Below are 26315 nucleotides of genomic sequence, written 5' to 3'. Positions count from 1 at the left end.
CAGGCAGGATGTGAGAACCAGCACCATAGAAGTCCTTAGCTAATCCTACCTGTCACATCATCAAAGATTTTATAAACTCCATATACGTCCATTTCACGCTGTGCCCCAAGGATGATATCTGCACAAAAACATGCCCTTTTTAAACAAATATTTATCTTCCAGGAATGCCATTAGTGACGCTAACCTAGTATATACGAAAAAGTAGACCTCAGAACAACAAAGCTGGATTTCTTTCCAGCTGATGAATTTCCATTCCCTTCATCAAACAGCAGCAATTGTGGAAGAGAGATAAATCCTTTGTGGTTCATACACAGATCGCCATACCGGGCCCTGCTGTTTACTTCATACATACAAATTACAAATCATGTCCTCATACTGGCTGGTGGAGCCCTGTACGCTGTGTATGGAGACAATACATGCCAGCGTTATATATTCCATGTATACATTTATACCATAAACTTGGCTATTACAGTATTCCCATGGCTTAGTTAAGGGCAGGATGATTCAGAAAGAGCGGAGATTATTGTACAGTAATTGTGCAGCAGGGGAAATACATTTAAACAAGATGTTTATTTCATCCCCAAATAATGAACAAAATATCTCAACATGTTTCTTCCTGTGCTACCCAGATGTACCAATTTTCATTAGTAACTATACTTCTTCAGGGAATATGGCTTGTGGTACATACAGAGGAACAGTTCACCTCATGGTAGAGGAACCCTCATCAATTGATAAGAGTATAATCTCTTTATTTTTTACCATAAATACTCAAAACTTCATGATCTGATAATTATTTATATTTTGTTCATGTCAAATAAGCTGCTGTATATGCAAAGAAGTAAACCTTGACTGAGTGTCAGCATCTACTGTTACACAACAGGGCCACAGCATGCTAAAGCTAAATACAAAGTTTGTTGTAAGGGTTTTTCCAAGATCCGACTGGACACTTATGACCCTTCTGGGAGCAACAGAGTGTTCCTGTGCAGCCCTTTCCGTCACACCCAACCATCCCTATAAGAACTGCATATCCAAGCCATTTTAGGAGCTCAACATGGTCCTTTTCTTGGCCCCTAAATTTGCCACTGTCGAGAGGCTCAGGTGAGCGAAAGATTTCTTGTCCCTGGGGAGACATTACAACTATTTTATGGTCCAGTCAATGGTAAATATGCACAATATGCATATGTATAGGTAATGCAGAAGTAGAGTCAGGCTTGGTTTCTGATGTCCGAGGGGGACCAGGCTCCACATCAGAAAACATCAGGCATGAACACTAACCAAGGCAACTCCTATGGCTGAAAAAAGATTTTAACCCCATAAGGTATTATGCCATTTTCACTTTAAAGATCCAAAAATGTTTTAGATTGATGATTAGACTGTTGGTACTCTGTCAACCACAACTTTTTTATTATTAGAGGTTCTGCTTAGCGATGAGTAAGCACTACCATACTCAGGTTCTCCGTACTTGTAATAAACAGTTGGACGCTCGGATGGATGTGACTCACGTACTGGAAATCAATGAGGGACTCGAACATTTTTCCGGAAGAGTTACTGGAGAAATGTTTGGGTTGCCCATTGAATTCCATTATACTCAAGTTGCGCCCATCTGTGCATCAAAGAGCTTGTTGCCCGTACCAAGCACCTGAGCATGGTAGTGCTCACTCATCACTAGTCCTATTTTTTTGCAGGATAAGCTCCAGATGAGTGAATTCTCTCAGACCATGTTTTTGTATGCATTTCTTTAGAATAGAAGAGGTAAACAAAGATCTTTATTCATGTTTTGTTGTCCTCTTCCATAGAGATGAAAGGACCCACATTTTTAAGTTAGGTATTTGTACCAAACACCGGCTTTACAAAAAAAAAAAAATCAATTTGTGATCGAGTTCGGGTGCTTTACGTATGCAAACCACTCAAGCAAGCAGCGCTGTGCTTGGGTACACTCAGCCCAGTGTGGACTGCTTGCAGTGTCTGAATGGCTCGCAATGGGGGAAAAAACAGTTAAATGCAGTGTGTAGAAACTCAAGTAAAAAAAAAAATGAAAAAACTCCACCCTCCTTCTGTTTATGGCTGGCTTTATGTACAGTAGGTGGAGACCCGAACTGCCCAATCATTGAGTTCCTATGAGGTTTGGGTCAAGTTCAGGTCCCAAACAGAACTTTAAAGACCGGCTAAAGCTGCTGAACACAAACATGAACGGGTCCACTAATCTCTAGAGACCATGTTTTTTGTATATATTTCTTTGGAACAGCAGAGGTAAACAAAGATCTTTATTCTTGTTTTGTTGTCCTCTTCTATAGAGATTAAATTTTAAAGTTGGGTGTTCGCACCAAGCACAGACTTAAAAAAAACAAAAAAACAGTTCGGATTTGGCGTTCAGGTGCTTTATGTATGCAAACCACTTGAGCGAGTATCACTGTACTTGGGTATGCTCGGTGCTAAGCCCAGTGCGAGCAACTGGCAGTGTTTGATCGGCTCGCACTGGGGGGTAACAACTGTGTGATCAGATTTAGTGTGCAACCTTCCTTCTCCCCCCAAAAAGGGAAAACCCAACCACCCGCTCCCGGAAATGTTTTGTTTATGGCTGCCTGCTTGTGGGCAGAGTCACTTCCATTGGGATTCAGGTCAAGTCCGGGTCCCAAACCAAACTTTATTTAAAGTCCGGCTGAACCCGCCGAATCAAACTTCAACGGGTCCATTCATTGCTACTCTTCTACCTAACCAAGATACCCAGGGAAAGCTTGTAAGACATGTCTTTTTTTTTACTCTTACCATGTAACCATGCATCTCTAACATTCAGAAAATTTATTTTTGATGATTTGTTTACCCTTTAATGAGGCTTTTATCCCAGACGTGCAGTACCTTCACAGGCAGGTGAAAATTCCATTGGACAGCTAGTTAGTAAACACTGGGGGCGATGCCAACATTAATATTTGCTATTCATCTTTTTCACTGCAATGTAGCAATGCAATAAATTCTCAGAACAGTTCCAGCACTGACAGGGCCACGTCAAGACTGACAGCAGGAGATAATCCTTCTAGAAATCATAATTAGAGGACATATCATTTAGACGTGCTGATTGACAGCACTGGGGCTATTAAAACTTCACTAGCGAACATGTCTGATTTTACTGAAGAAGAAAACTGTTCAAAACTGACAACATATCATACTTAATTTTAGACTCCAATTTCTGACAACTTTTTTTTATTTAGAATAACCAAAATATTAAAGAAAGAAAATATTTGGGAATTTGAGAAAGAACAGCAATATTCACTTTCAATATTTATTTCTCGGGTTTGAAGACTGTAGTATTGGGCCCTTTGTATATAATTGCTGAGATGAGGTTAAGAGGAATTTACTTACACTATTCTAATTTTTATACTCCTTGCACTAAGCCAGCGGTACCTATAATTACCAGATGCCACGTTACAATCTCCCAAAACTGTCACTAAATGATCTGTTTTCTGAGCAATGTCGCAGAGAACCGATAAGCGGATCTCATATAGACACACAAATATCATCTTAAGTGAAAGGTAGAAGTAAAAGTCATTTCACCTGCGGGTGCTGTCACTTCTTGGTGCTCGGTTGGTTCCATATCCAAACAACTTCGCAGCAAGAAGTCCACATTATGAACCAGCACACAATAGTAAAATAAAAGCTTTTTATTCCAGCTTTGTTAAAACCGTCATATATTACATGGAACCGCATATATTCCAAGTACTAAAACGGTCGACTCGTTTTGAACCCTTAGGGTGCTTCTGCTGGGACTTGCTGTGCCACAAATTGGAATATATGTATGTCCATGTACTATACAAGGTTTTTAACAAAGCTGGAATAACAGGAATTTTAACCATGTGTTTGTAGACTTGTTGCCTTTATGTCAAAGAGCTACTTTAATAAAACGCACTGGTCTTATGGGAGTTGAGCGCAATGTTCTAATATATAGCTAGTCTAAAAGGGCAAAGTCCCACTATATGTATTCCACTCATTAACAGGCTTTTGAAAGCTAGCCTTTATTATATGCACTAAAACATTATTTACATAGGAATCATTTAATTAGCCAATATTAGATATTCAATGTAACTCTTAACAGCTTATTGATTTGTTAATAGTGGAGTAGATGCCACCACGGAGTACCATCCATTCATGTTCAATAGGGAAATTGTAGTAATATAATATCTTATACATACAACCTGAGTCCCCCAATGTGTTTCATTGATTAATCGGCATAATAAGGGGATGGGAGATTAGTATTAATCAAGTGAAGGGTATACAAGTATCTGGAGCCTGCACCCTATCATTAACTATTTTAGAGACAATTACAAACTGCCCTATGACATTGCAAGGGAAGATTGCCACCATCTTTTCACTTGTCGTGAAATCTACTTATAATTCTTGATATTTATTTTAGTTATGAATGTGTCTACAGTGTGGCCCAGGAGCAGCGTACGGCTTGCAACACTTTGTGTGTGACTCTTGACTCCCCCACTACAACATGACAAGCAAGGAGCCAGGATTTAAAAGGGTTGTCCGAGACTTTAACATTGATCAGCTGTACCTGATGCCACCACCAACTATCGAGGTGCGGAGCTGCACAGCACAGCTCCGTCTATGGAATAATGGCCGTGGCCAGGTACTGCATATCTGCCCCTAATGATTCGAATAGGGGGCTGATGTGCATGATCCTGCCACGGCCATTATACAGTTGTTGAAGCTGTGCTGTGACGCTCTGCAGCTGAGCAATTTGTGGCAGTGTTGGCACTGGGAGCAGTTGATCGTTGGAGGTGCCAGTTATCGCACCCTCACCAATCAGACATTGATGATCCATCCTCAAGATAGGCCATCAAAGTTAACGTCCCAGACAATCCGTTTAATAACAAAAAGTCCAGAGATTTTGGCACTATTGTAACATGATAGAGGTCAACATTGGGAACTCATTAGGGCAGGAATAAATGTTCTTCTCTTACAGCAGGAATTTGCCCATCAAGTGATGGAGCCATTTAAGTGGATGCCGAAATTAATTTCATATGGAAGAGTAGAAAGCAGGAGAAGACCATGGAAAAGACAAAGGGTGCAATGTCTAATTCTCCTGTGTGAAAAACTACTACCTACTCCTTGGATCCCAGAAAAGACCACCAGAAAGTGATCAGACACATTATTTGCCATACATTATTGCATGGGAAACAGCTGTGAACTGCCAGCAGGGTGTGGGCAAAGTGTTGTAAGCACGACATTAGAGCAAAATAAAGGCATCATCGCCGACACTAAAAGCGGGCTTTACACGCAACGACATCACTAACGAGATGTCATTGGGGTCACGGAATTAGTGACGCACATCCGGCCTCGTTAGCGACGTCGTTGCGTGTGAAACGCACGAGCGACCGTTAAACGATCAAAATTACTCACCTAATCGTTGACCGGTCTTTCTAATCCCGATTATCGTTGATGTTGCAGGACGCAGATTGTTCGTCGTTCCTGTGGCAGCACACATCGCTATGTGTGACACCGCAGGTACGAGGAACATCACCGTCCCTGCGGCCATCCGCAATGAGGAAGGAAGGAGGTGGGCGGGATGTTCGGTCCGCTCATCTCTGCCCTCCGCTTCTATTGGGCGGCCGCTTATTGATGCCGCTGTGAGGCCGAACGAACCGCCCCCTTAGAAAGCAGGCAGTTTGCCAGCCACAGCCACGTCGCTAGGCAGGTAAGCATGTGTGACGGGTCATTGCGATGTTGTGCGCTACGGGCAGCGATTTGTCCGTGACACACAACCGACGGAGGCGGGTGCTTTCACCAGCGACATCGCTAGCGAAGTCGCTGTGTGTAAAGCCCGCTTAAAGCTGGGCAGTGCCTATTAAACAACCGCTGTTTAGATACATGTTTACCGATTAGCAGTCACTTAATAGCCTGTTTAGACAGTCCTACTGTACATACAGTACATGCAAACATAATGATCGTTAATATGATTGTTCCATGTGCATACAATACTATTGTTCTCAGCAGAACATGTCCTACTTACACAAGATGAAGTGATGTCAGGAACAATCATTTTTAAACAATCTTAAAAGTCCCTTCACTTAGTGATCAAGCATTGTGCTTGTTCATCCGGTGATTGGCAGCCTGTTTAGTCAGGTTGATTAGGAAATGCACACTTCTAGTTCTCAATAATCGGCCTGTCTTATTATTACAACTCATCTGATTATTATTACAACTGCAGTTTTTTAATAGAACTGGCCAATGTTATAAGCAGTGAAGAATAAGCGAATGCTCTGGCAACGTAGAACATTTATCTATGGATATAATGTAAAACAATTTGGATTTTACAATTAGGGAGCAAACATGGATCTGTCACCAGGTTTCACAATACAAACTTTATACATTATTAATTACATATATTCCTGAAGAGGCTGGTTGGTGTATTTGCTTTTAAAGCCATTTCAGAATGGTTGTGTAATACCAAGTCCAAGTGTATTCATGAGATAACGTCAATCTTGTCCCACCTAGCCATACTGACAGCTCCTCAGTGTTCCTCCACCCTGCTGCTGAATATATCACGCCGGTCAGTACACAATGTAGTTGTCAGTCAGTCAATCTGGGTGAGCAAAGATCAAACACACTTTCTTGCTGAATACCATTATGCAGTGGTAATCACTGTAACAATATACTTCAAAATATTTGCACCTAAGACTTTTGAAGGCAAAAGATTATGTAAGCTAAACATAGTAGCTCAACATAGTAGCTCGGCTCCATCTCTTGTCTATGCAGAAACATTATAAGAGTCCAGCAGTTGTGTATGAAAGATGAACCCAAGTGCAAGGATTGGTTTTATTTATATGCTTTGGTGAATAACCCCCCTATATATAATAACTTTGTAATTGATGATTTTGATTTAAAGGGAACCAATCACCAGAATTTTCATATATAACCTAAAGCCAGGGCTATACTGGCACTATCAGGCTGATTCTATACATACCTTTAGTGGTCAGCTCGGATGTTTAGGTTTTGAAATCCAAGAAAGTGAAGTTTATAAAATGAGCAGCTTCTTGAGTGACAGCTGCACTGGAGCAGATCATATATTCATAGTTATCCCCTCCCCCTGTTAGAATTAGCATAAGCATTATACAAACGACTCACTTTGTCTAGCAGGACCTGTGTGAGGTCATACCCATGTTTCCAAAAGGGGATGGGCCTCAGCCACCAAAGCTGGATACCAGGTCACATGGGTATGACCTCACACAGGTCCTGCTAGACAAAGTGAGTCTGTATAATGCTTATGCTAATTCTAACAGGGGGAGGGGATAACTATGAATATATGATCTGCTCCAGTGCAACTGTCACTCAAGAAGCAGCTGATTTTATAAACTTCACTTTCTTGGATTTCAAAACCTAAATATCTGAGCTGACCACTGCAGGTATGTATAGAATCAGCCTGATAGTGCCAGGATAACACTGGCTTTAGGTTATATGCAAAAATCCTGTTGATTGGTTCCCTTTAAGAAAACACCACAACTAGTTATTAAGACTTTAGACTAAATTGTGCTTTTCCCTCACAGCGTTAAAGAGATAAGAACCCCCCTTAAACATTACTGCATAGAGTGACTAATTAATTAGGTAAGGTAAGTAATTAAAAGGAAAGAAATGTTGAACTACCTTGATCTTTTAACGTATATCCAGTAGGCTAATCCGGCTACAAGTGCAGCAAGCAGAAGGCCAACAACAATTCCCACAATGAGTTTTGCATGGTCGTTACTTTCACCTAAACAGCGATTTTAAAAAACAAAAACAATGGTAAAAAGGAACCCAACAACAGACATTTAGGAACGCGTGCCTAAGAGAAAGCGCGTGAACACAAACAAATGTGCACAGAAAAGTGAGCAATTGTCGGAGCAGCTTTGTGAATTTATCTTTCCATTAAAAAAACATGAGATACAAGGATGACTTTGAGAGTTGTTCTCAAGCTTCATGTCACTCTCTCCGCACAGACATACTAATTGTATTTCTTCCCGCTCATCGTCAACTATTTAGTATGCAAAACAATATACACAAGAGCTACAATCACCCCATCGCATTACTTATGCTTCTCACCTTCCCAAACAGAGGATTGCTGACTTACAAAGACATCTTTTAGGACAGTTCTAAGAGTTAATGTGCAGCAGAAAGGAAGATAATGTCCTTTATTAATCTCTAGCTGTGCAGCAATGAAAAAATAAATAAGATGTGCCATAGAGAAAGGAAAGTGGAAACCCCAGGAAGAAGAGAAACACCTTACGCTACTACTTTACTTACCACTTTTATTATTAGGCTCAACTGGCTCTGGGATGCTGACTGAAATGAAAAATTGAGAAGTGAAATTAAAAAAACCCTTCTTCTGCTGATGTATGAAAGTCACCTTCACCACCATAATGTGTCCTAATCTCCAGCAGTAAAATGACTCTTCCCTTAGTGCAAGTAAAACTACGGCGAATGTTTCACTTTCTCACTGATGTAATAGACTCCACTAACCAAATCTTCTTTTCAGAATCCTCTTCTATACAAAATGACAAGGTTAATACAGACAAAGGCGAGCCGCAGCGTCAGGACTCCCAAACCACAGCCAAGACTGCAAATCAGGGCAACCAGGAGGCAGCTTTAGTTTTTTTTATTCACTTTTTTTTATTTTTTTGAGGCTTTTTGGCTTCTTTCTGCAACAATTTAACTCTGATGTAAGCAGCCATTTCCAATTTTGCTTTTATTTTGCCATCCTTCCATCCAAACATTCATCTTTACATAAGATGCCAGACTATGGGTTGAAATGGTGGTAAAACTCAACTAATGATGTACGGTCGGACGTACTGACAAGGATGAAGGAGTGATTGACACAATCAGTGATGTGCTTTCTGGCGCCGCACTTAATTAGGGTAAATCAGGAGGCGTGAGTGAGTGACAGGTACTTACTGGCAGAGATGTTTAAGGAATGGGATTCTCTCCCCAGCTTGTTTTCAGCGCTGCAGATGATGGTGACATTTTCTTCTGGGGAGATGATGATTTTGGCAGAATATCTTCCATTACTTAGCGTGGTTTCTTCAGTCTGCAGAACATGAAATATGCAAATCTCAATACGATGCTTCTTGGGCATTGCATTTGCACTTTGATAACAAATAAAGGTTCAGACATTTTGCAGTGTCACATGCACATACGAAGGTATTAAGTCCGATTTTTTTTTATTTTCGGGCACACAAAGAACATCAGCATCAGCTTTCGGGAGAAAACGTCAAAGTGAATAGATAATCCTGGAGCTCACCTTGTTTAAGTACACTCCGTTACCGAGACTGACGCACTGCACTTCAGGCTTCGGGAAGCCGTCCACTTCATAGACAATTGTTTTTGACTTTCCATCAGCATTTGTTTTTTTAGATAGCTTGATCCGTGGCTTTCCTACCGAGGGCAAATAAAAGTATATGGTACGGAGAACAATTTAAGATCTACTCTTCTGTTGAGTTCTTTTTGAATAAATATAGGCAAACAACTTTAACCCTTTCCCAATGTATAACATACATATCGGCCACATGCAGGGTAGGGGTGTATGAAGCAGCAGAGCCTACACCATATCACACATCTGTCTGTGACAGCACTGTGATTGGTTCTCTGTTGTTAACCACTTAAATACCAGTCAGCAACTGACTGCAGCATTTATTGCCCATTATCCTGGGAGCGAGCCATTTTGGTTGCCAAGTGCCCTCCCCTCGTGAGGAGTCGATTAGTTGTCTTGGCAGACAGGGGCCAGCTGAAGGCCTCCAAAGCTGCCATTTTAGTACTACACCATGCATTTATCCAGTTAGAGCAATACAGATGCACCGCAGTAGACGTAATCACACATAAAAAGTAGAAAAAAAGTTTAGAAAAATATAAAAAAGAACACACAATTTGAATCAACTCTATTCTCCCTTTTAAGAAAAAACAAACTTTATATCGCCATGTTTGCAAAAACTTTAAGTATTAAAATATTAAACTATTGAACTCATACAGTAAATGCCGTAAAGCAAAAAAAAAATAAGGCGGAATTGCTGTTTTGCTGTTGCTGCAATGTCCACAAAAAAATGCAGCAGAAAGCAATGAAAACATCAAAAGTACCCCAAAATGGCATCAGTAAGGCGGGCTTTACACGCTGCGACATCGCTAGCATCGTCTAGCGATGTCGCGTGCGATAGCACCCGCCCCCCGTCGGTGGCACGATATGTGGTGATCGCAACGATAATTGGGAATAGGGGGGGCATGTCACCGGTGAACGATTTTGAACGTTTCTGCGATGATTCAAAATCGCTCATAGGTGTCACACGCAACTACATCGCTAAAGCGGCCGGATATGCGTCATAAATTCCGTGACCCCAACGGGATCGCTTTAGCAATCTTGTAGCGTGTAAAGCCACCTTTAGAATGTCAGTTCACCATCAACTTTTTTTTCCTTTGAGTTGTTCACCACTAGCCCCTTAATGGACAGGCCACATTTTTCAGCTCTGACATGTGCCACTATGTGGCAATAACTCTAGAATGTTTCCACATATCACGCTGATTTTGAGTCAGTTTTTTTCATCATACATTACTTTACTTTAGTGCTAAATTTAGGTCAATATCTTTTGCAATAATTTATAAAAATATCACACATTTGAGAAAAAAAAAGTATCAAAATGATTACACCTTGAATGCAGACGACACAAAAAAGATCATTAAAGATCAGTAGTTTCCCTCATGCCTGCATTACATCAGCACCATTTGTCAAATGACCTTAATTTGTTAGGATGTTAGAAAGTTTAACTATTGAGCAGTCATTTTTTTTTATCTTTTTCAAGGAAATTTACAAACTTATATTTTTAGGGGCCTATCCTGTTTTGAAGTGATTTTTGGGGCCTTATATATTGGAAAACCCCTAAAAGTGATACCATTTTAAAACGGCACCAGTCAACATATTAAAAAGTGCTGTCAGGTAGATTAACCCTTCAGCTATTTTTCAGCAATGAATGCAAAGTGGCATGACAGGAAAGAAAAATGTTAATTTTAACACTATAATGTTGCTAAGATCTAAACAGGCCACTATTTATCTGGCCATAGGGCCATAACCACCATCAGGACCACACAATCATGATTTCAGCATGCCGACAGGGTTAAGGAAAGAGACCCCACACTCTGCTAACCATCCAGATGGCATTGTCACTACCTACAGCAGCATCTAAAGAGTTAAACGGCCATGGTTGGTGAAAACAATGATTGTGACAGATGCAGCAGGGTGTCGGATGTAATGTACAGCTGCTGCATTTTCCCCCGGTGGGGGGTGCTATTCACTTATACACTAGAGTTCAAAAGTTTGGGGTCACTTAAATATTTCCTTATTTTTGAATGAAAAGCACATTTTTTTTTTCAATGAAGCTAACAATAAATTAAACAGAAATATATTCTATACATTGTTAATGTGGTAAATGACAATTCTAGCTTCAAATGTCTTGTTGTTAATGCGATATCTATATAGGTGTACAGTATGAGGCCCATTTCCAACAACCACCACTCCAGTGTTCTAATGCTACATTGTGTTTGCTAACTGTGTTAGAAGGCTAATGAATGTTTAGAAATCCCTTGAAAACTCTTGTGCAAGTATGTTAGCACAGCTGAAAACAGTTTTGTTGATTAGAGAAGCTATAAAACTGACCTTCCTTTGAGCTAGTTGAGAATCTGGAGCATTACATTTGTTGGTTCCATTAAATTCTCAAAATGGCCAGAAAAAGATAATTTTCATGTGAAACCCGACAGTCTATTCTTGTTCTTAGAAATGAAGGATATTCCATGCGAGAAATTGCCAAGAAACTGAAGATTTCCGACAACTATGTGTACTACTCCCTACAGAGGAGAGCACAAACAGGCTCTAACCAGAGTAGAAAGGGAAGTGGGAGGCCCTGCTGCACAACTGAGCAACAAGACAAGTACATTAGAGTCTCTAGTTTGACAAATCGACGCCTCACAGGTCCTCAACAGGCAGCATCATTAAATAGTACCCGCAAAACGCCAGTATCAACATCTACAGTGAAGAGGCGACCCTGGGATGCTGGCCTTCAGGGCAGAGTGGCAAAAAAAGCCATATCTGAGACTGGCTAACAAAAAGAAAAGATTAATATAGGTAAATGAACACAGACATTGGACAGAGGAAGATTGGAAAAAAAGTGTTATGGACAGGCAAATCGAAGGTGTTTGGATCACACAGAAGAACATTTGTAAGACGCAGAACAACTGAACAGATGCTGGAAGAGTGCCTGACACCATCTGTCAAACATGCTGGAGGTAATGTGATGGTCTGGGGTTGCTTTGGTGCTGGTCAAGTGGGAGATTTGTACAAGGTAAAAGAGATTTTGAATAAGGAAGGCTATCACTTCATTTTGCAATGCCATACCATGTGGACAGCGCTTGATTGGAGCCAATTTCATCCTGCAACAGGACAACGACCCAAAACATACCTCCAAATTATACATGAACTATTTAGGAAACAAGCAGGCAGCTGGTATTCTATCTGTAATGGAGTGGCCAGCCCAATCACGAGGTCTCAACCCTATTGAGCTGTTGTGGGAGCAGCTTGACTATATGGTACGCAAAAAGTGCCCATCAAGCCAATCAAACTTGTGGGAGGGGCTTCTGGAAGCATGGGGTGAAATATCTCCAGATTAACTCAGCAAATTAACAGCTAGAATGCCAAAGGTCTACAAAGCTGGAATTGTTGCAAAGGAGCATTCTGTGACGAAACCAAAGTTTGAAGGAGAAAATTATTATTTCAACTAAAAATCATTATTTCTAACCTAGTGAATGTCTGGACTATATTTTCTATTCATTATGCAACTCATTTGATAAATAAAAGTATGATTTTTCATGGAGAAGACAAAATTGTCTGGGTGACCTCAAACGTTTGAACTGTAGTGTATTGCTGATCAGTAAAAAGGCGTATTGGTGGTCATGAAGGGGTTAAAATGAAAACGTAAAAAAATACTAATTTTAGATCATTAATTATAATTATTAATGGAATGATTTTTCCAGATCACATTTACAGCACAGTGTACACTGTAAAAAAAAAAACAGTTAAAACTATTTCAGAATTGTGATTTTTCACTATTTCACTGCATTTAGAATTCTTTTCCAGGTCAGCTTCTGGCAAAATGAATAGTGTCTCTCATAACTACAAGGCGTCCAGCAAAAAAAGAAAAAAAGCCATCGATGGAATAATAAAGTTAGGCGAAGGAGAAATCAAAACCGCAAAATCTAAAATAGGCTGCGTCAGGAAGTGGTTATTACCTTCATCAAAATCATTAAGAATCAGAATCGGATTTTAAATATTTATCTGAATAAACAAGCGAATGCAGGGAAACAAGAGGTTTCATCAGCCGACATTCTCAAACCTCCTGTGGAGCTCAAGCTTTTCACTTTTCATTATTTGAATGGAGGCTATTGCCCAATTCACCCAGAATAATCTGATTTCAAGAGATCTAAATACATATTATTAAAGGGAATCTGTCAGCTGGTTTTCGTGACCTCATCTGGGAGCAGCAAAATGTAGGCAAGGAGACTCTGAATCTAACAATGTATCAATTAGATTACTGGCTGCAGCCATTCTGACACATTGTGCATTTTTAACTTTAGCCATGTAGCAGAGCTGAGAGAGTTGTCCCCACCCACACGCCAGGCTCTCTATAGAGATTGTACATTGACAGTGAGGTGTCTATCGCTGGGCAAGGCATGCTGCACAACATGGCATGAGCCAGCTAGCCACAGCAATGATAAGGGTCTAGCTGCTAAAACAAACATAGCAAATAAACAAAAGATTGGACTGTGACAACACAGGCATGCCTGAACTTTCTGTGTAAACCCTTACAGCATGTTTCAGCTTATGTAGCAAAAACCTGCTAACAGATTTCCTTTAAGGCGTGTATTATTATATAAGCAGTTCTACCAACCTTCTACAGTTAGTCTTAACGTTTTCTTTCTCCTTAAACCATCAACTTCCAATAAGCTAGTCTCACACTCATAAACACCCGAATCTCGATACTGTAGATTTGTAAAAGTTGGTTGTGAAAGGATCTTTTGGTTCTGGAAAAGAAAACAAAAGAAACCAAAAATAGCATCATTGTATTCTTGTTATTCTAGCTCTTTAAAAAATAAATAGTTAAATCTTTTAAATAAAATGTCTAGGCTCTATGTAATTAAATGAAGAATATTACTGTGTTAAATTCACACAAAAACTAGCTTTAAGGCTTTGTTCACACATTGCTTTGCTGCTGCTGGCAGTAAAGAAGCTGCTTATAAAGCTTAGTTTTTTGGTGATGCAGATTGCGTGTCTCATTTGCCTATAATACATGTTTTAAGGTACTTTCCCACATAGCGAGATGGCTAGCGAGATCGCTGCTGAGTCACAGATTCTGTGACGCAACAAGGACCTCGCCAGCGATCTAGCTACGTTTGACACATAGCAGCGACCAGGCCCCTGCTGTGAGATCGCTGGTCGTGTCGGAATGGCCTGGACAGTTTTTTGATCGTCGAGGTCCTGCTGGGTAGGATACATCGGTGTGTTTGACGCCTTACCAACGACCTTCTTGACGACTCAGAGTCGTCGGGAAGATCTGACTGTGACATCTCACCAGCGACCACGCAGCGACTTACCAGCGATCCTTATTGGGTTGAATCGTTGTCGGGATCACTGAAAAGTCATTAAATGTGACGGGGGCTTAATATACTTGGTCTTATTCGCCAAAAATGAATTGTTGAGGTTTTTTTGCACTTCGCCATTGTTTTCTACAGTGAGAAAATGGTGAAAGCAGTTTTCAAAAACGTAGTAGATTTCCAATTCAGTAAGGAAAAAAGAGCAATTGTGTATGAGATTCTGGAATCTAATAGCTTTTGCTGGTACTGTAAAAAAATCAGCTTTTAATTTGCATTAAAAAACAGCAAAAAAATGCTACAAAAACACAATTAAAATATGTACAATTAACAGAAAGTTACATATGGATAATAACACGAATACTCTGTATACTATACACTATGGCAGATTTGTCCTTTGTTTCTGTCTACCACACCTAAGGACACATTCTTCTGCACAAGGGTATTCATTTCTACCACAATTTAAGGATTTTCTAGCCTAGATTTGCATGTGTAACAGATGTTTGTGAAGCCATAAAAGGGAATAAAACTCACTTTCATCCATGTAACTGAAACATTTTTGCTTGCAGAAGGAATGCAAGACACGGACAGACTGTCTCCAATCTGCTTGGTTATATCTCCAGTAGGTGTCAAGGACAAGTCTAAGTCTAAAAGACAAGAACAGAAAAGTATAGGTGGGAGGAAAACGCACTTTGTAGAAACATGTTTTTTTATGTTTAGCAACATTCATTTGTACGCAGTAAAATTAAACTTGTCTTAAAGTTTTCAACACTGTCCTCCGTTTCGGACACCTAGCACATAATTCATGATCACAATACCAAGATTACACAGCTAAGGGACAATAAATCTCTTCTAACATCTATTAGATACAATCCACCCGAGGGCCAAATCACAGGCTTTGGGGATGGTCGGATTAAGGGGCACTATTGCTTTACATCTGGTCAATCTGATTTCATTATATTTCTGGATAGTTCATTGAAATAAAAGCATTATTTAAAGCTTGTCTAGGTAAAAACAGTAACAAGACCAATTATCTTAGCCACAATGAAGAACACTACAGTTAGGGTGGTGTCACACACAGCGACGACGACAACGACGTCGCTGCTACGTCACCATTTTCTGTGACGTTGCAGCGACGTCCCTTCGCTGTCGCTGTGTGCGACATCCAGCAACGACCTGGCCCCTGCTGTGAGGTCGATCGTTGCTGAATGTCCAGCTTCATTTTTTGGTCGTCGCTCACCCGCTGTGACGCACACATGCAGGGAGCAGGAGCCGGCGTCTGGCAGCTGCGGTAAGCTGTAAGCAGGGTAAACATCGGGTAACCAAGGGAAGACCTTTCCCTGGTTACCCGATATTTACCTTTACCAGCGTCCGCCGCTCTTGCTGCTAGTGCCGGCTCCGGCTCTCTGCACATGTAGTTGCAGTACACAACGGGTAATTAACCCGATGTGTACTGTAGCTAGGAGTGCAGGGAGCCAGCGCTAAGCAGTGTGCGCGGCTCCCCGCTCTCTGCACATGTAGCTGCAGTACACATTGGGTAATTAACCCGATGTGTACTGTAGCTAGCGCTGGCTCCCTGCACTCCTAAGTGGTGTGCGCGGCTCCCTGCTCATGTAGCACAGCGACGCGTGTCGTTATGATCGCTGCTGCTTCTGCTCTGTTTGACAGCTAAGCAGTGATCATAACAGCGACTTACAAGGTCGCTGTTGCGTCACAGAAAATGGTGACGTAACAGCGACGTCGTGGTCGCTATCGCTATGTGTGAACCCAGCTTTAGTCTCTTCCTATAGTTAAATCATTGTTTCTACCATAATATAGATTGCATTTCCATAGCAAATAACCACCTTTTTAAATCCATTAACCTAAAATAGTTCATTATTAGCTGGATGTGCAGTAAATGTTTTCTGCATGAATACAGGGCAGAAAACTGCATAATGAACCAATTGCCATGGTCATCTTCCTGTTCTTGGATTCTAATGGCAGCTTGAGGACTGGAGCCCCTTATCTCTATCTGGGACATTGCATTTAAATGTGGTTTTGTTTCATTTGGTCCTGAAGTAGTTAATGTCAGTTTTTCTGCTTGCACCTCTCCTGCAGTTAAGGTCAGCTGTAGCTGTACTGTAGCCACACCCCCTTGTGTTTATATAGCTAGGTCTCCCAGCAAACTCTGCTGACTATACAAACCCATTTGTATGAAAGTCGTCTTGGTGGAAGGAGCTGCTGTGGATTCTCCTGAAGTTATATCTTCTCCATTTTGGTTATTTATCCCATTTGTCTCCCTTACCCTCTTGTCCATTTACTGCAGTGGTGGGTTTAGTGAATCTCACCCGCCTCTGATTAGTTGGGGCATCTGTAGTGTTTCCCAGGAACTCAGGGTGCTGCTCGGCAACAGTTCCGGAATCTGTGTAGGGACAGGCTAGGAGAGTAGGGACTGTTTCTAGAGAGTAGGTGTCCATCTACCCACTCACTAGAACCAGGGCCCACCATTGTTATTGCTTCCCCGGTGTCCCCCTTGTCTGTGGTGTTTTTGAGGTGAAGTTTTCATGAGTCAGACTTTGGTTGGTCTGAACATGCTTGCCACGCCCATTGCGTGACACCATCCTGTAGTTATAAGGCACTACCTGTAGGTATAGGGCACTAGTTGTAGGTATAAGGCTCTACCTGTAGGTATAGAGCACTACCTGTAGTTACAGAGCACTACCTGCAGGTATAAGGCTCTACCTGTGGGTATAATGCACTACCTGTAAGTATAGGGCACTACCTGTAAGTATAGTGCACTACCTGTAGGTATAAGGCACTATGTGTAGTCATTTGTTCAATAGATTTACAAATATTCAATAATGATCTTGACTGAACCTGATATCAGTTGCATTTCCCTACCTGGCATTTCTATCATGTTCATTTCAACTCATTGCCTTTCCAAATACTTATAGTGGCATACACAGCACCCCTACCATTCAGCTGTTTAAAGGGGCTGTGATGATCCTAAGAGCACTGTGTATCCCTTATTCTTTACCAGGCACAGCACCCTTCCTCTAGTAGGCACAGCACCCTTCCTCTAGCAGGCACAGCACCCTTCCTCTAGTAGGCCCAGCATTCTTCCTCTAGTAGGCACAGCACAAATCCTCTAGTAGGCACAGCACCCTTCTTCTGGTCGGCACAGCACCTTTCCTCTACTAGACACAGCACCTTTCTTGTAGGCACACAACCGGTTTTCTAGTGCCTGGCGTCAGATCCTTGGCTTTTTGAATCAGACTGGGTTACTATCCCAAGCAGAGCCACTGCTTAAAATATAGAACAGTGCTGTGTACAAGTGAAGCACCAAGCAGCTGCTAAATGTGAATAATACTGCTGGCCTATCCTAAGCAGAACTGTAAATCCTCTTTAAATCATTTTAGATTTTGAGTGTCAGTTATCTCATGTGAAAAAAAATTGACAATTTATTGTGTATTGCCAATGTTTAATTAATAAGAATTACAGCTACACATTATTTCATTGTTAAAAAGCTCTAGGATAGTATCATTTAAAAGGGAACCTGTCATGTTGCACTAGTGTGGTCTGTGAACAGCATGGTATACAGGAGACAAAATATAAAATGATAAATAGGTGTGTGGGAAAAGATTCAGTATAACTTGCATTTTATTCACTGAAATCTCTAGAGTTTGTATGGATGAGTCCAGCGGACGGTCCTAGTAGTGATTGACAGCTAGCTCTTCATGCAGTCATAGAGGAAAGACTGTCACACATTGAAAAGCCCGCCCACCTGACGCCTATGCATACAAACACCTGAGATTTCAAAGAATAAAATGCATGTTCACTTGAACCTACATGCATTTCCAATGTGGAAAAGCATCAAAAACATATGTAACTGGCACATGAGTATATTATTAATGCTTTGTCAAAGCTAAATAGCAGGATGTATCAAAAACAAAGCAACTTTATTTGAAACATGACATACCAATTAGAGACAAAAACTGCAGCGTCAAAAACGCTGTAGAAACATATGTAAAAAACCGTACTGAACAACACATATAAAAGTAACCTAATTTTAATAATGGGTGCACAAATTCTGCAGAAAAACTGCACCATTCACAACTCACCTAAGGCTCATCGTGGGAACGTAGCCTAAAATATATTTGGTTGCACTTGTGTTTGAAACCTGTTTTTTCAGGTGACGTATAATAGCCGCATTCCACAAAGTGTGAGGATTCTGTCCTGCGTCTCGTACTTGCAGGGACTATTAGTATCACATCTACACTGACATGACAGGTAATAGCTTGGGGAGATTTGTTTCTTGTTAAAGACAACAATGAAATAGTTTGCATGCATTTATTTTTTGGGAAAGGTTAAATTTAGTATCAGTGATTCATAAAGGCGACAGAAAAAAAAAAATATACCAAAATACATAAAAAGAAAAATAGCTATAAATAAAAAGGTATTAAATATTTATATGCAGGAAGAAGTAGGCAATATATATACAAGCTCCATAAGCCATGTTCTGCTGTAAACATATCAACATTCATTCCATTTAAATGAAATTTCTTATTATTCTAAGGAGGAAAAACTCCATAATGTTTGCCACTGTGCAATGACCTCAATTCCAATATTATCTACATATTACAAAAACAAGCACATTCTCCCGAAAAATCGGAGATATTTATTGCAAGACAGAATCTCATTCTTAACAATGTTCAGAATAACCCGTCTCGATGTTTACACGGCAGAACGGAATGACATTTACTTACAATGCACGGTGACCATTGTGGAGGCGATCATCACTTTGTTTAATAATGAGCATTTGTAATCCCCTGTCGCGTTCCTCTTTATGTCCGTTATAAGGTAGGCACTTGTACTGCGTATACCTTCTTCTTGCCCCTATAAAGAAAATAGAGGGGCAAAATCAAAGACTGATGAAAGAGGGAAGTAAATCACTGAAAATATCGGAACAAAATTTAGCTATTCTGCTTACGGACGTTTGGAAACTAATAAAAAGTAAAAGTTGCTTTCTGTGACCAAAGAATATAGTATTTGCATCCCCTGTCATGTCACATATCACAAAATTGAGATCATTTGGATCCTACTGCATAGTAAGAAAAAAAAAAGTAAAAAGTAAAATAACTGGACAAATATAATAATAGCTGTAGGATAAAGTGCTGTATGCAGTATCCAATCAGATAAAATGAAAAGAATAATGCTGAAGGAAAAAAATAAGGAGCCCTACAGATAAGGTGGTCCTTAAGATGGGGCTATTAGATGATCCATCCTTGGATCCCTACTGAATATCAATGTAAGTCTGCACACATTAGCGTATGGCATCCGATGCGAGAGCTACGGACGTGATATGCTAATGACCCCCATCTAAGGCTACTTTCACACTTGCGTTGGACAGCTTCCGTTGCTATCTGCAGCCTTGAGGAAATACGGTAACCGTTGCAGGAAACCGTTTTATTCCTCATAGACTTCTATTAGCTACGGATAGCAACGGATGGTCTTGCGTTGCATCCGCCCCGCGGTGCATCAGTTGTTTTGTCGCTGACCGTCAGTGACCGTCGGGCGGATGGAACGCTGCATGTAGCGTTTTTCTGCGCTTTGCGGAGTGTAAAAAAAAACGCAACCTGCAGGAATCTGTTGGCGTCCGTTGTTTTTATAATGGACGCCTATGGTGGCGGATTCCATTAGAATCCGTCATTTGACGGATTCCGTTAACGCATCCATCTTTACACAACTGTGCATGCCCAGATGTGTAAAGTCAAGGTAAAAAAAAACCTATAACGGATTGCGTTATTTTGTATGATCCGTAGCATCCGTTGTGCCACTATATGCAACGCATCCATTGCATGCGTCACACAACGCAATGCTACGGATGCCGTTCAACGCAAGTGTGAAGGTAGCCTTATGCTCTGCTTCGAGCGTCAGCAGAGTGTCATGTGACTGTGAAGCTGAGGGCGGGCGCTGCGGAGGAGAGGGAGGGGATAATCCCCCCATCTCCTCCATTGTCAGCCTGTGCGTATATCGCACTGCAATGGGATAACATCCGAGTGCAGTCCGATGTTTCTCTCGCACCCATTCACTTGAATGAGTGCGAGTGATACGGCTCTCGCAGAAAATCACAGCATGCTGCGATTTTTTCTTCAGTCCGTTTAGGGCTGAGAAAAAAAAAATCGCTGATCTGAGCTGCAACATTGTCTAACATGGAGCCGAGGGCAATGTTAGATTTTGTCACATTGCACTTGTGTGAGCATACCCTTAGGCCACACATATCAGAAAGTAAAGCCATGGATCTCACCACTACATTTACTGCAGGTTTGTGAATACCACCTGCACTGCATTAAACGTGATGAGAGCCACAGAAGAGGGTCCGCAGCATTTCTACAATAAAATGAGCAGGTCGGGCATGGAAGAGTCTGCTTTATTTGCATAACACGTGAAAAATCAAATTCATTGCCTTATGGTGGAATCCGCTGAGGATACTACTTGCATACTTGCACTAGTCTACAGGTAATACCCTCAATTCCCTAACATACCTGAACACTATGTAGGCACGGTAGGAGAAGACATGAATTACTACAGCCCTTTACTTCCTCCCTGCTGGTGTTGGATTGGTGGATGTAAGATAGATAGATAAATATGACACTCAAACAAGGAGCAGCTGTTTGTCTGTATAGGAAATTTGCCGGCTGATAAAGTTGAGACATTATTGAACTGACTCTAATTAAACTAGTGCTAAAGAGGAGCCAGGAATGGGTCACAAGCATAGTGGGAGCAAAGAGGATTCAGGAAATTTTGAGCGCTTCTTACAGCAATTTTTGTGGTATTGCAGCAAGCAAAAAACTTTTTTTTTGTTTACAGAGTTTACCGGTTGGGTTAATTGTTTTTATATTAATACCACATACATGTATTTTTTAAAAAAAAAATATTTTTCTTATCTTTATTTTTAAATGGGCGAAAGGTGGTGATTTGAACTTTTATGTTTTATGTTTTCATATTTTTTTTTTTTTTACTTTTTACTGATCTTAATATTCCTCTTATGCGACTATAACCTATAATCGTCTGATCAACTGTGCTATAAGACAGCATTGTGGTATATAGCAGAAATCACAGTCTCTTATGAAGCTCGGCCACATGCTGCATGACAAACATGGAGGCCTTCAGCAGACACCCTGCTTTGATAGCAATCCATTGGTGACCCGCAATCACATCATGGGCGCACACATGGGAGCTTAGAATGATGCATCCCCATGCCGGTGCATGTTAAATACTGCTGTCTGACTTTGAAAGTGGAATTTAACAGGTTAATAATCAGAGCAGAGCTCTACTAGCGATTATTAGAGGCAGGCCCTAGCTGTAATACATAGCCATTACCTGCTGAGTATGGGCGGCGCACCCAGTGAGCCCACTCTATACACCTGCTTCCGACTTAGGCTATGTGCGCACAGTGCGTTTTTGCGCGTTTTTCGGGTGCGTTTTTGGCCTCAAAACTGCAGGACTTTGCTTCCCCAGCAAAGTCTATGAGTTTTCATTTTTGCTGTCCGCACACATCTGTTTTTTTTACCTGCGTTTTTGAGTTAAAAAAAAAAAAAATGGACATGTCAGTTCTTTCCTGCGTTTTTCTGCGTTTTCCCCCCATGCAATGCATTGGAAAAAACGCAGCAAAACGCAGAGATCAAAAACGCAGCAAAACGCAGCCAAAAACGCACCAAATCGCGTCAACAACGCACCCGCGTTTTTTCGACGCAGGTGCGTTTTTGTGCGTTTTTAGCGGCCAAAAACGCACAAAAACGCAGCGTCAAAAAGACGCAGTGTGCGAACCTAGCCTTACACAGTACACAGGATGTCGTGAAGGGGTTAAAAGAAAAGCTTGCAATTTACACATTGGCCTCTGGTTCAATTTTAGACTTGCTATTCTTTCAGGCATAGGCATGATTGCAATGATTGGTAACTCCTCTATATAGCGTACATTAACAACAGTTCCACCATTTACAATATGTGTTGTCACAACCGCACTCCTCCCACCTCCCGCTCCTTTTACAGGGATCTTTGCTGGCCCATTTTAGATGCTTTTGTACAAAAAATAGGCTAGAGCCTACCCACTGTGGGTAATGAATACCTGGATTACCTGAAAGAACAGTGGTCAAAGTGGAAAAAAAATTCCAAATTTTAAAAATAAACAGCGTTATTTAGAAAAAAAAAAAAATCTATTTATATACAGTACCTTGAAAAGTATTCAGACCCCATGAACTTTTCCACATTTTTTCATGTTACACCCACAAACTTAAATGTGTTTTATTGGGATTTTATGGGATATCCCAACACTAAATAGCAAGTAATTGTGAAGTGTAAAGGAAAGTGAGAGTGAGAAAGTCCAGGAGTTGAGCATGCTCAGTAGAACGTGACGGAATCCTGCACTGGAATCCGTGGCGTGACGCATGACGACATAATCCAGCACCGTAGACATTCATGATGCCTCTTGAGGGATTGCGACGGAATCCTACAGAGTGTGTTTTTTCACAGCAACAAAAAACATTACATTCTGCATTCCTCCCACCCGACGGTCAGTCACAAAACTACCGCGGAGAGGATGCAACGCGAGACCTTCAGTTGCAATCCGTCCTTAATAGAAGTCTATGAGGAATAAACTGATTCCTGCAAAATATTTTGCCGGTTACCGTAATTCCTCAAGGCGACGGATTGCAACTGATGTAAAACAACGCAAGTGTGAAAGCAGCCATAAATGTTTCATATGACCAATCAAATTTAAATATTTGATAAAGATAACACAAGTAACCACAAAATGCAGATTATAAGGCCCCATGCACACTCTGCAGTTTTGGATGCTTTTTTTTGGTGCATTTTGTGGTATGGTGACTACAAAATGATACTTTTCCTTCCCCAGCAAAGTCTACTTCATATCAGATTTGCCATGCGCACATTGCTTTTTTTGTTGGGTTGCATTTTTGTGGTGACCACAAAAATGCAGCATGTTGCTTTTTCCCCTTTATCACCCATCGGTGATAAAAAAAAAAAAAACACATCAAAAACGCATGATCAAAAAATGCATCAAAAACACATGGTCAAAAAACGCATGAAAAACTCGTGTTTCTGATGTGGTTTTTTTTTTCGCCACAAGATGTGGTTTTTTTTTTACCACAGGATGCATTTTTGTAGTCACCACAAAAATGCAATGTACAGAAACAGCCTAAATGAAGGTCTTCATTAAGCGAAAAAGAAATCCAAATCTACAGCGCCCTGTGTGAAAAAAGTGATTGCCTCCCCTAAAACATAAACGAGCTGTGGGTAATCACATCTTTGGGAAGCTGAGTTGTATTTCCCCTAGCCACAGCGAGGACTGATTACTTGCCACACATGTTCTCAATCAGGAAATAACTTAAATAGGACCTGCCTGACAAAACATCCTCAAAAGCTACACATCATGCTGTGATCCAAAGAAATTCAGGAACAAAGTAATTGATATCTATTAGTCTGGAAAAGGTTGAAAAGCCATTTGTAAAGCTTTGGGACTCCCAACGAACCACTGTGAGAGCCAGTTAGCCAAAAATGTCGAAAACCTGGAACAGTGGTGAACCTCCCCAGGAGTAGTCGATTGACTAAAATTATCCAAAGAGCACAGTGACAACTTATCAAAGAGGTTACAAAAGACATCAACATCCAAAGAACTGCAGGCCTCAGTTAAGGTCAGTGTTCATGACTTCACCATAAGAAAGAGACTGGGCAATAACAGGCTGTATGGCAGAGTTCCAAGATGAAAATCACTACTGTGAAAAAAAGAACATAAAGGCTCATCTCAATTTTGCTTGATGATCCCCAGTTTTGCTTGATGACCCCCAAAACGTTTAGGAGAATACTCTGTCGATTGAAGAGACAAAAGTTTAACTTTTTGGAAGGCACATGTCTTATTACATCTGTGTGACATCTGGGGCTGTGTTGCTGCTTCAGGACCTGGAAGACTTGCTGTGGTAAATGGAACCATGAACTCTGCTGTCTACCAAAAAATCCTGATGGCGAATGTCCAGCCAACTGTTCATGACCTCAAGCAGAAGTGCACTTGGGTTATGCAGCAAAACAATGATCCAAAACACTCCAGCAAGTCCAAATCTGAATGGCTTAAGGAAAACAAAATTAAGACTTGAGTGGCCTAGTCAAAGTCCTGTCCTTAATCTGATTGAGATGCTTTGGCATGACCTTAAAAAGGCGGTTCATGCTTGGAAACCCTCCAATGTGGCTGAATTACAACAATTCTGAAAAGATGAGTTGGCCTAAAATTCCTCAAGAGCGTTTTAAAAGAATCAGTGCCAGTCTTTGCAATCGCTTGATTGCAGTTGTTGCAGCTAAGGGTGGGCCAACCAGTTATTAGGTTTGAGGGGGCAATCACTTTTTTACACAAGGCTCAGTAGGTCTGGATTTTGGTTTCCCTTAATAATAAAAACCTTCATTTATAAACTTCATCTTGTGTTTACTTGTGTTATCTTTGCCTAATATTTAAGTTTGGTGATCTGAAATATTTAAGTGTGACAAATATGCAAAAGAATAAGATATCAGGAATGGGCAAACCCTTTTTCACAGCACTGTATATACACATATATCTTATAAAATCTTGATAGATTATATACACGTGCACACACACACATACTTGGTTCATTCTGGACGACACATTCTGTTAAACATTAGGCACGGGATATATTTACACAATTTGATAACCGGTTGAAAATCACAATATTCCATGCCCAAAAGTTACAGCATTTAAGAGATCTAGAAATCACTTACTGGAAGGTAAAACAGAAATTCTTGTGGGGGTGGATTGCCGTTTCCTATACACTTCAATGTAATGTTATCGCCTTCTTTTATAGTTTTTTTGGGAGACTGCACATGTATCGTCACCTTCTCTGTAGGGTCTAGAAAAATAAAGTACACAATTATGTTGTGCCAAATAGACATTTCGTCTGCACCAATACAAGTATGCACCATATAAGTATGATGCATTGAATTAGGCCAGAGATATTATGATGCACTTGGTCATCTATCATCTGCCATCATCTAATCACCATGTCTATCTTCCCACAGGTATGTCAATTCATGCACTCTACTTTCCCATGAACTGATCTTCACTCCACTTTGCTCTGCTGTGTGTGCTAATACCTGGTATGTCAATTCATGCACTCTACTTTCCCATGAACTGATCTTCACTCCACTTTGCTCTGCTGTGTGTGCTAATACCTGGTATGTCAATTCATGCACTCTACTTTCCCATGAACTGATCTTCACTCCACTTTGCTCTGCTGTGTGTGCTAATACCTGGTATGTCAATTCATGCACTCTACTTTCCCATGAACTGATCTTCACTCCACTTTGCTCTGCTGTGTGTGCTAATACCTGGTATGTCAATTCATGCACTCTACTTTCCCACTATATCTGACCTGTTCTTTCTTTGCTTCAATATCTTCCTGACATCCTCCAGCATCTGTGTGATCTCCCCCCCCCCTGTTTTGCACCCCCCTTTTATGACCTTTGTTTATTTTGCCTATGTTAAGCTGCACCTTTTTTTTTTTTTTTTTTTTTTTTTTTTGATTGAGTGATCAAGGGGTTAGTCTTGCAACCCACCCCTTCACAGCTGAGTGCACTTGTATGTGTATATAGTGGGGCAACTA

The 26315-nt window shown here is 40.8% G+C and overlaps 1 protein-coding gene across 2 annotated transcripts in view; it reads right to left on the bottom strand.

Moving 5' to 3' along the window:
• The window catches only part of ALCAM (activated leukocyte cell adhesion molecule), a 199171-nt gene that overhangs the window by 29074 nt on the left and 143782 nt on the right, over positions 1-26315 (bottom strand). Inside the window, exons 7-14 of one of the 2 annotated variants that reach the window (XM_075336567.1) lie at positions 25435-25562; positions 19398-19527; positions 15187-15299; positions 13953-14085; positions 9272-9405; positions 8926-9058; positions 8278-8316; positions 7642-7747 (exon numbers count right to left, since the gene is read on the bottom strand). In XM_075336567.1, the coding sequence (XP_075192682.1) occupies positions 7642-7747; positions 8278-8316; positions 8926-9058; positions 9272-9405; positions 13953-14085; positions 15187-15299; positions 19398-19527; positions 25435-25562 (916 nt within the window). The remainder of the gene's footprint in view (positions 1-7641; positions 7748-8277; positions 8317-8925; positions 9059-9271; positions 9406-13952; positions 14086-15186; positions 15300-19397; positions 19528-25434; positions 25563-26315) is intronic. The other variant, XM_075336568.1, reaches the window with a different exon arrangement.

This window comes from Anomaloglossus baeobatrachus, chromosome 2 (assembly GCF_048569485.1).
Source record: "Anomaloglossus baeobatrachus isolate aAnoBae1 chromosome 2, aAnoBae1.hap1, whole genome shotgun sequence".
NCBI classification, from domain to species: Eukaryota; Metazoa; Chordata; class Amphibia; order Anura; family Aromobatidae; genus Anomaloglossus; species Anomaloglossus baeobatrachus.
The sequence above is the reverse complement of the archived record's forward strand: the minus strand, read 5'-3'. Positions and strand labels throughout refer to the sequence as shown.